The sequence below is a fragment of the Cydia pomonella genome, chromosome 17, assembly GCF_033807575.1.
Source record: "Cydia pomonella isolate Wapato2018A chromosome 17, ilCydPomo1, whole genome shotgun sequence".
NCBI classification, from domain to species: Eukaryota; Metazoa; Arthropoda; class Insecta; order Lepidoptera; family Tortricidae; genus Cydia; species Cydia pomonella.
In genome coordinates, this window is record NC_084719.1 from 15,092,038 (window position 1) to 15,102,668 (window position 10,631).

Sequence of the window (10,631 nt, forward strand, 5' to 3'; positions counted from 1 at the left end):
ACCATAACATATTTTGTTCCCGTAATAGACGAGGTGACATGACCACCATATCGCTACATTTTTTTTACATGTTATCGCAAATTAAAGTACCAATTACATCCATACTTTATCAGGCCTATTTCACCTAATATCAGCACATCGTTTACAATATTTGAAATGTAAAAAAAATGGTTAATAATATGCAAAAATATGAACAATTAATATTTTTGGCAATTAGAGACAAAGTGTTTTTTTCATTTCAAATATTGTTGACGATATGCTGATATTCCGTGAAACCAAAACTATTATCAGGCCCGAAATCGGGAAGTGTGGATGTAATTGGTGCTTTTCTACTCTGCCTATTCCGTTCACTGGCGATAAAGGATCATCAGAGGGCCTACGGCCAAAACCGAAATTCGTCAATTGCGGGCATTTTTTCTGTAACTCTAATTAGAGTGGTCTTAGTGAGAGTAAAAGAGAAAGATCCCCTCAATTTACGATTATCTGTTTTCGCGGTAGGCCCGCAAGCAGTTCAAAAGACAAGTTGAAGTGAGCCTGTTTAAAAACACAATTTTTGATGACGATGATGTTATACTCGTATTATTCGGTTTCTGTAGATAAGAAAGAAGGTACGATACCGATAAAGAAATCACCTGAAATTTGCGCCACATCTATGTGTTTCGATCATCTAAGTAAGATACATCCTCGGTAGCAACGGCGTTAAGAGCTCACCAGGGATTTTAAATTCGGATTCAGCGAGAAGTTACTTCGTAAACCATCCGAAGAAAAAGGAAAAACCCTCACCAAATTGCTTAAATGTATTTAAAGTGTCTCAAATAGTTTTTTCGATTGTTTTTTGTCCTATGAAGATTTTTTAAACTTCGCTGTCTCTTACTAGATTCACTTTAAAGTCAAGGCAGAAATAGATAACATATGTCTACATAAAAATGCCTTGAAATTGCTAAAAGAGAAGACGATAATAAATAGATTCTTAACATCTTATCGAATTTAACATAGGTACATAATTTTCATATCTCCGCAGTCCCTATGAAATAATTATTTGACGGAGTACTGCCATAATGGGTATACTGCCCATTTTCTTCGCAATTTTTTACATACAATGTATTGTAAGGATACTGTAAACAGTATCCTTACAATACATTGTATGAACAAAGTAAAGTTTATACACCGTGTTTTTTTTATTTCCGTTAATTTCGAGGGTGCATCCCTAAGCTTAAATTAAGTAACTTTCGCAAAGACACCGGTATTCTAAGTAACTCCATTTCAGAGATAATCAATCATTCATTTTTATCTTATAAGGCCCTTAAGAGCGTATACACCTGCCTTAGGGCCTGTTTACATATTGATTAGTGTTAAGTGCGAGTTCATACATTTGCTACTAAACGTAAGTACTATCTCGGACGATCGATGTTCGAAATGACATTGATATGTCACAGTTTTCAATTATTTGGTTGAGTTAAATGTAATGCCCGTGTTACAACAACGCTATATGCAACATTTAATTACTTTTTATAAAAATAAAAATACTTACAAAAATAACAATTTTTTTTTTTAAATTAACTATGCCATTTAGTTTCCTTAAACGTACTTACCGATACCCCGAAGTTAACGGAATTCAATAAAAACACGGTGTATAGATATTTAGTAATTATAATACATTTTTTCTAGATTAATTAAGCTAAGTATGTAAACGATTAAAAGTATTTGTAATGATCGATCACGTGAAGGGTCACGTGATCGATCCCTCCATCTTGAATATTGAACGATCATTCGTGAGGCGACGTTCGAACGATAACGGGCGATCAATATTACAAGTGGTTACAATGATTGTATTAGGTACTCGAGACAATATAATGCGTGTCTAAGCGTACCTACTGTCCTGTGGTTAGTTAGATTGAAAGAGGGGATATTCATTGTGCCAAATAAATGTATTTTGATCACACCTACCGTTGTTTTAATAAAATGGTTAGACCCCTTATAGTATAGGTTCACTTAAGATTTAAAACAAAGACAATTTGTCATTGTGATATTAAGTGTGTCTCTCAGCCATTTAACTTATTGTGTTTACAGCAACTCGGCAAAAGTCTAAATAAATTATTCAAGAGATCCCGCAATTAGAACATTTCCTAACATCTAAAATGACCCGTTGCCTTTGTCAAAGTATCCCTCCCGACCCGAAGCCTCCGGAAACTCAAAAGTAGGTAATATTGGGATCGGTTCCCTGCGGCCCTTCCTCCACTAATATTATTTATATGTCCATATTTATTTAGAAGTTGTAGCGTCCTCGGGGTCCCATACTTACTGTTTTGCTATAAAAGGACCTGACAATATCGGAGTATTTACCACAAACTTCACACCTTTCTATTGGAATAATATATGGATTTTCTAATAAATGAAAGCAGATAAACGCAAGTATGAAGGGTTCCTGCTTGACAAGATTATATTCATATTTTATAAAACTTTCAACGCCTTAATTATAGTAACATACCCGTTATTTATCGTAGATCGTAGGTATGTATACGTTGCGTTCGAATTTCATTAGGCGCAAGGCACACATACATGATATTTTAGACTGAGAATAAAGTAACGATTTCACATACATACGTACATATAGATTTATCAGAGGAACGCAAAATCTACAAATAACTACTTACTGTACATAATATCACTGCTACATATCTTTAAACTACGCTAGTAAATGTCAGTTTCTTTAGCATAGGCTGGTAATTCATTTCATTTAATATATGTTTCACGAATTCTGACGGCGACAATCACGTACCTAAAACGATCCCTAAATAATATCATATATCAATAACTAACAAAATAATATACGTTTAAGTATATTCCTTCGTTGGTTACCTTAGTATATCATAATTTTTTTTGCGTCGTCTATGCAATGTATCTAATCGATATTCCATTAATGGAGCCACAACTCAATCTTATCAGCGATAATAGTTATGTGACATACCAAATTAACCTAGAAAATGAACAAATGAAGTGGTCATTATCGTGTTCTGGAATTTCTACAATGGAATATGTTAAATGTCTGGCAATTTTGTTTATGCTTGGTGTAGTGAGTTGCGACCTATGTGGTGAAAAGAACATAGAAAAGTTGATTACAAGTGATAGTGGACGGTGCGAAGCACAATTCACCGGTTCTTTTAGTGTGACCGCTGTGAGCGTAGATAATGAGTATGGTGTTGTAACTGTATTAACTCCTGATGCAAATCCAAGCTGTATAGCCTCAGAAACACTATCATTGGCTAGTGGTGGACTTTTGAAAATCAAAGTTTACTCAAAATCAATTGCTGTAGATGACTACTTGACAGTATTAGTGTATGAGGGAGAAGAAAACTATGTTGTTGGCCGAGCAACCCTCCTCGAACCTGACAACAGAGTTGGTGATGGATGGACCGTTTTAGAAGTTATGTTAGAAGGAAAACCACATTACGATGGTTATGTGAGTATTAGACTGATTTGAAAAGTTTTAGAATTAAGTCATTACGATAGGTACAGTCATTTAAATAGCTACCTATAAATAACTACACTATATATATATAACATCTAAAGCAATTACTTATAAATGACATATGAATTGATTTTTATAATGTAGTCCCAGATTTCGGTTTTAAGTATCTAACAGTGCGATATGAACTTAAATTTTGTGCATAACTACGAGACATACTCATTACGTAGGTATTGTAGGTAAATGATATTTATCTATGACGACATTAGCTAAGACATATTCATTTATGAATCATCTTTGACGAAGTACGGATTTGCATAAACCAGTCGCTTATCGGGGAAAACCTATAATATATTAGAGGAAAACTAATGCATTAGCAAATTATTGAGATTAGTTTGAACAGACTCCGGACTTGGAAGCAACCGGGAACACATTTTAATGTGTTTTCTATGGGATACCGTTTAAATTGTTGATTTTTTATTATGCTAGGCAATCTGCACAAAACTTTTAAATATTTTCAAACGATAATTACGAATATAAATAAATATATATTTTCTATTCGGTTTTCAGATCATGCTCGTTGGGAAAGCTTCTTCAAACTCGGAAATCCTGGTCGAATCAATCTGCTATTTTCCTGCAGAACAACAGAAACTACTTTCCGAAGACTCGGAACTTACACCTCATAATGAAGCTTTACAGACCGATTCAATTTTAAGTCATAAAGTTCACATTGAGTCAGCCACTGAGCTATCATTTCGATTTTTTAACACGGAAGATTTCTGGTCACCCCTTACTATTTCCCTAGCAGTAATAATCCCTATAATATTATTAGCTTTTCTAGGTTGGGGCTGCTTTGCGTTAGGGAAACGGCAGGGAGCTAAACAAGAGCCTCAAGTATATGACGATATTGATAATCTTCCAAAGCCGTATCTTGTTCCAAGAGTCAAGAGTATGTATGCAGAATCCGTTGAAAGTTCTTACGTTGCTAGAAATAATAACATATACTCTGTTTGATGAACTTGTGGGAAATGCAAATACCGCAACGTCCGTAAAAAAATATTTTTTTGGGTATGTACAAGTACCAGTATACACTGTGTTTTCTTAAACGTCCGTTATATTCAAGGGTGCATTCCTAAGTGATTCCTAAGCTTAACATTAAGGTAATTTCTCAAAGACACCGGTATTCTAATTAATTCCATTTTGAAGATAATCAATCATTTTTTTCATCTAATAAGGCCCTTACGAGCGTGAACACTTGCCTTAGGCCCTGTTTACATACTTACAATTGATTAGTGTTAGTATCAATTCATACATTTGCTGCTAAACTCAAGTCTATCTCGGACGATCGATGTTCGAAACGACATTGATATTATAGTTTTCAATTATTTGGTTGAGCTAAATATAATTCCCGTGTTACAGCAACGCTGTATGCAGTATTTTCTATTTTATTTTAAAAAAATACAAATTTATGAGAATTTACTACTTATAATTTAATGTCCTTAAATGTATTTAGCCATACCCGGAAGTTAACGGAATTTAAAATGAACACCGCGTATACATTATCATTTATGTCTTTGTTAAATACTGAATTTTAAGTAAATCAAATTATTTATCATGTCATACAATGTATTATTTGTATACTCTACCACTAGGTAGGTATTACTGAAATGAATAATCTATAAGGGGTTCCTAGATAATTATGAAACTCTAGAAGCAAGTGGATCTTCTTATAAGGTAGAAGTCTACCTTATAAGAAGGTCTAGAGGTTCATAATTAACTAAGAACCCCATATAGATTATTCATGTCAGTATCCGTCTGTCCTCTCTTGCGGCTTTGCAATATACCTAACCTAACTTTAAATGATCTACACGAAAAGTGGAGATTTATAACGTTATTCCGTCATCAATATTAATTGTATTATTGCATTATGCTTTTGATTAAAATGTACACACACACTTGACGACTTATCTATCAATGTAATCTAAAACTTAATACCCGCACTTCAGATAATACTTACAGCACTTTTAAAAAGCCAGTGTTTCTTCTACTTCCGTATTACACACAGGCTGTAAAAGAGACATCATGAGATGTTATTCCTAGTATTTTTTATTACTGCTTTTGTGGCAGTAATAAGTGACGACTTGATAGGAGTGTCTTATTATTTTGACGATCATTATTCAATTTTTTTTAGTGACAGACAATGTGTGAATACAACTCGATGGAGTTTAGTGAGCTATGAATATTTAAAGCTAGTGCCGCCTTACGAAGGAAGATCTAAAGCAATTCGTGCTCTTAGAAATAGTTGCACTACAACATTCCCTATTTCATTTCTGGAAGGAACCCTAGAAGTTACAGTTTACCTTCGAACAATATCGCAATACAGTGGGATAACTCTTTCTGTGTTCGATGAACGAAACGAAGTTATAACGTCGGTCAGGTATCAGCGGTCGAACAAGAATTTTGTGCCCGGCTGGGTCGATGTTACGGTGCCTCTCAAAGCGCATACAATAGGATACGTAAGTACCAAATTATGCTGAATACTTATTTACTTTACGCGTATTCTTATATGCATGATTAGAAAACGTCTTTAAACAATCTTAAACGCTTAAAATACAAACAAATAAATTACCTGACCCTTTTGCCTAAGAAAGTATTTTTCTAACATTATTGTATCGTGAGTGAGGTGATTGAGATATGAGGTAAACACATATCTCTTGTGAAACCTGTTTCATCACAACTGATTTCTCTTTTTTTGTTTACCGCAGGTACAAATATCTGGAAAAAGTCTTAACAATGAATTAGTAATCGTCGACTCCCTGCGATACATTCCTGGTAACTTAAAATATTTTCAAAGTGACACAAAAGATCAAAGAGTCACAAGTGACCTAATAAAAAATACACCATATACAATTAAGCAAGAATTAAGTCGTTCTGATGAATTCATTTTCGCATTTGATGAAATAAATACAGATCGTTATATAGATGATATAGATGGGTCAGGAGACCCGCCTGATACTGAAGGTCCAGACATAGGGACCGAAGATCCAGGTATAGATACTGGCACTGAAGATCCAGGTATAGATACCGGCACTGAAGAACCAGAGGAAGACCGTGACAATTCGGAAGACAGTAATTTCTGGAATGCCTTTACTATCACATTTGTGTCAGTAGGTGCATTTACGGCAATCGGGGTGGTAGGCGTAGGCGCGTATTACTTAGGGAAAAGCAAGGGTGTAAGCCCCAACCTTCCACTTGATTTAGAAACCCAGGAAGCTCCCAGTATTATTCCTCGAGCGAGAAGCGTTTTCCCAGAAGTGCCGTACGTTAGATATAATAATTTTAGTAGATATAACTAGTGTCATATAACAATAATCCTAGTATCAAGACATGCGGAATGGTATTTATAAGGATGATAACAAAGCCAGATAAATGTAGCTATATTATGAAAATAGATTTTTGGGTCGCTCACCTATTTACCTATACACTTGAAAATGTTTTGTTAAATGTCAACTAATTGATTTAATTTATTTTATTTTAGTTATTTATACAATACTTTTACGAACAGACACTGACATGAGTATGTTGTAATTGTAATTTTATTTTTCAATAAAGATTTAGTACTTAACAATCAATTTAAGGCTCATGTTTTAGTAGCTATTTATATGCCTATGTAGTTTATTTTCAGGAAAATTATTATTTAATTTTCCTTGTGTCAGGGAATACATACATTAATTTAGAATTATTTAGAATTATTTTCAAAGGTGTAATGCTCATTTAAGAGTCCGCAGCAAGTTCGGTTCTCCATACAAACGTCGTTACACTCTTATTTTAAAACAACTAGCTAGATTGCTCTGAAACTCGGTACTTACAATAGGATAAGGTATATTTATGACTGTAATTCGTTTATGTAGCTTACAGTTAATTTATGTAATACAGCAAATTTAAGTTTTTAATACAAAACTATTTTTATGCTCTTTTTGGTTTCTTTTATAAGCTGGAGCTGTGTGAATTAATTACAAGCACAGATAAACCTCATGTCATTATATGTGCAAAGTTTCATTACAATCTTACACGTTGTTTTAAAATGAGAACGAAACTCCATTTCTATGAGAAGGTGAAATTCGGTCGAGCTTGCTGCGGACTCTTAATGTTCAAGTTTTATAACATATATATTAAAATACATATTTGTAACAAATCGAAAAGGATTACAAGGTAACCGGTGACTGCAGAGCTGGCAGCTTCCTCGCTCAAAGAAGTAGTCTTGCGATACAGCGAGGAAATGCTGCCAGCATCTACGGCACCATGCCGCAGGAGAATAGTTTTTAGTAAGTGTTTTATTTTAAAACTAGTATTATTTATTTTTAGATCTAGGTTTTAAGTTTTGTAATTTAGTTAATTGTTTCATATTTATATTTGTAACACAATAAGAAAAATACAACCCGATTCCTTAATTCCATTAGCCTCTGGCATAACCCCCAAAATATAGTAAATCTAATCATTTAAGAATCCAGTCTATTGCGTGTCTAGACATTAAATACTATTATACTCGCTAACCGACCTATGAGTTTTTTTTTATTCCGACAAAACTAGCTAGCTGTGTAACGTAATCAGGTAATCGTCGCGTCTGACAGTATTATGTCAAGGTTTTTATTGTCTGACGAGCATTTCCGACATTTTTATTCCAGTTGACGTATTGCAGAATCCTCTCACGTCACGCATGACGTAAATAGTCAGGTCGACGTTCTTCATTAGTTTCATTACACACCTTAGATAGGTATATCTGGTTTGTGATTAAAAGTCTTAATAAAATTAATTTTCTGCCTTATGACTATAACAAGCATCAAATTATTAAGTGGCGTGGTAATGTCGATTTTATTATATTTGCGAGCATTAAAAATAGGTAGGTATCTGGTAATCACAAACTAGACGCAATTTACGTACATTTTCAGTACTTCCCCGATATTGAATAAAATCTAGAGCCCACCACGGAACCCACTACGCATAAAGCCGTTATTTATAGCTATATTTCGGGTCATCTACGATGACGGGCAGATTTGTCAAATCTTACCTTTACTAACATAACAATACGAGTCAAGGCTCGCGTCTTGGAAATTCAGTTTGAATTTAGAATTCATTGCGCTAAACAAATGAATGTCTTCTTCAACGGTTGCGACGGCTGTAAAGGTGACGTTCGGATGAATACTGCAGCTGCTTTACTGTTGCGACATCACTGCTGCAAACATGACGCAGGCGTTATCACTATAAATAAATAAAATCATTTATTTCAAGTTTTGGCTCATATCACACTTAAATATTTACACTGTAAAATTGGACATAAGGTAGAAGTACTAGTGCTCGACGCTGCACTAGTCACCGGCATGGGCACTTAATTTCATGGAAATATAGGTCAAATTTGAACAACGAAGATTTTTCTGTATTCAAACTTAATCCTTGTCACTTTGACATAAAGTGCCCATTTCGAGTACTAGTGCAGCGTCGAGCACTAGTACTTCTACCTTACACTACTATCATTGTACTATCAATTGGATAAAATGAGTGATGGATGGAACGTTCTAATCGCCGCAGTAATGCAGCTGACTGTCGCTAATTTATTCAAGGCATTTGACGGTGATAAGTACTGCCCGCTTCAAGGGCACAGCAGTAATCCCGCAACAGTAATGTAGCTGCAGTTGACATTCGAATGTCACCTTTATGCGTGGTGGGACAGAGCTCCCAAGGGTTGTCCGTGTTGACGATGAGGACCCTGCCGTTGATCCTTTATTTTACATATTAGAAAGTCGAAGTGTTACGAGTTATCCAAAAACCCAAATAAATTAACGATAACCGATTAAATATTTATGGAGCATTGTCCTTGAACCTACATCAAATTTGATTAAGAACATTAATTTAGACCGGCTTAACACGTCCACCTTGTTTATATTTTTCACAACGGCTCAAGTCGATTAGTGACGTATTACAATGACGAAGTAATAAAAACGTCGTTAGTGGGTGACTAAACTTGGCCGATTTGGTCAAAACGTTAACCTTTGCTTTTGGCCTGGCAAGGCTAGTCGTGGGTGTTTGAGGTCAGGCGAGCAGATTTGTATTCTACCCTTTTTTAGAACTTTGCTATAAATTGATACCTAGAATCGTTCCAAAGGTTAATCAGGTAAATTTTATTTATTCGTTGTTATAGATCCATTACATCAATATTACGAGTAGTAAAGGTCTAGCGATTATAACGCCTTACGAGTGCTCACTCCATACATAGAATTTATTAGAAGTTTTAAGCGTGCTTTGCGAAAAAATATTTTTATAATAAGATTGACCAACAGTAAGTATTAGTTTTAAGCAAGTTTATAACTTAGGTATTAATTATAAATTTAACCGTACCTCCCATACGACTAATTATAATTAAGTAAGGAAAGCCATCTATGGAGTAAGCACTCTAAGCTTGTTTCTCTATGATTGTAGGTAACAAAGCTTCTAGTAAGGTTATATTTATATTTACATATTTGTATGTGGCAAATGGCGGTCTAAAGGTTTTTAGCGTGATACTTTATCATACGTATCATAAGTAGGACGACCGGTCTGGCCTAATGGGTAGTGACCCTGCCTATGAAGCCGGGTTCAAATCCTGGTAAGGGCATTTATTCGTGTGATGAGCATGGATATTTGTTCCTGAGTCGTGGGTGTTTTCTATGTATTTAAGTATTTATAAATATTGATATATTAATATATCGTTGTCTAAGTACCCACAACACAAGCCTTATTGAGCTTACTGTGGGACTTAGTCAATTTGTGTAATAATTTCCTATATTATTCAAAGCTTCAAAAGATTCAAAGAATTTATTTGCACAGAATACACGTATATACATGCAGATCATATTAGTACAAAAAAAAACAAAGTTCCAGTGTATTCAGTCTGCGTGCAGACATGCAAAGATTATTTATTTATTTATAATATTTAATATTATAAGTATCAAAGAAATGCACACAGCACAAAAGGAAAACTTTAGGAAACTCTTTAAAGGTTGTCTGGAAGAGATCGCTTGTTAGCGATAAGACCGCCTATTTTTACCTAGTCTTAACGTGTGTTTCGTGTTCTGTGTCAATTAAGAATATTTTCTTACTTTCTTACTTATCATAATTAATTACCTACTTT

General features: G+C 34.5%; 2 protein-coding genes across 2 annotated transcripts; both read left to right on the forward strand.

Moving 5' to 3' along the window:
• Positions 1 to 2,050: 2,050 nt before the first annotated feature.
• Positions 2,051 to 4,724, forward strand: LOC133527002 (uncharacterized). Its single transcript, XM_061863889.1, has 2 exons — positions 2,051 to 3,460; positions 4,037 to 4,724. Exons 1-2 carry the CDS (start codon positions 2,897 to 2,899, stop codon positions 4,478 to 4,480), a joined length of 1,008 nt encoding a protein of 335 aa, XP_061719873.1. The 5' UTR covers positions 2,051 to 2,896; the 3' UTR covers positions 4,481 to 4,724.
• Positions 4,725 to 5,319: 595 nt separating this feature from the next.
• Positions 5,320 to 8,023, forward strand: LOC133527135 (uncharacterized). The gene is made up of 2 exons (XM_061864021.1): positions 5,320 to 5,982; positions 6,232 to 8,023. The coding sequence occupies exons 1-2, from the start codon at positions 5,554 to 5,556 to the stop codon at positions 6,820 to 6,822; spliced, it is 1,020 nt and encodes a 339-aa protein (XP_061720005.1). The 5' UTR covers positions 5,320 to 5,553; the 3' UTR covers positions 6,823 to 8,023.
• The last annotated feature ends 2,608 nt before the right edge of the window (positions 8,024 to 10,631 follow it).

Bases quoted from the DNA above. Each gene is read 5' to 3' on its own strand.
- LOC133527002 (XM_061863889.1), top strand. From the start codon at position 2,897: ATGTATCTAATCGATATTCCATTAATGGAGCCACAACTCAATCTTATC. The intron at 3,461-4,036 runs GTGAGTATTAGA...TTCGGTTTTCAG, and splicing joins AACCACATTACGATGGTTAT to ATCATGCTCGTTGGGAAAGC.
- LOC133527135 (XM_061864021.1), top strand. From the start codon at position 5,554: ATGTTATTCCTAGTATTTTTTATTACTGCTTTTGTGGCAGTAATAAGT. The intron at 5,983-6,231 runs GTAAGTACCAAA...TGTTTACCGCAG, and splicing joins AAGCGCATACAATAGGATAC to GTACAAATATCTGGAAAAAG.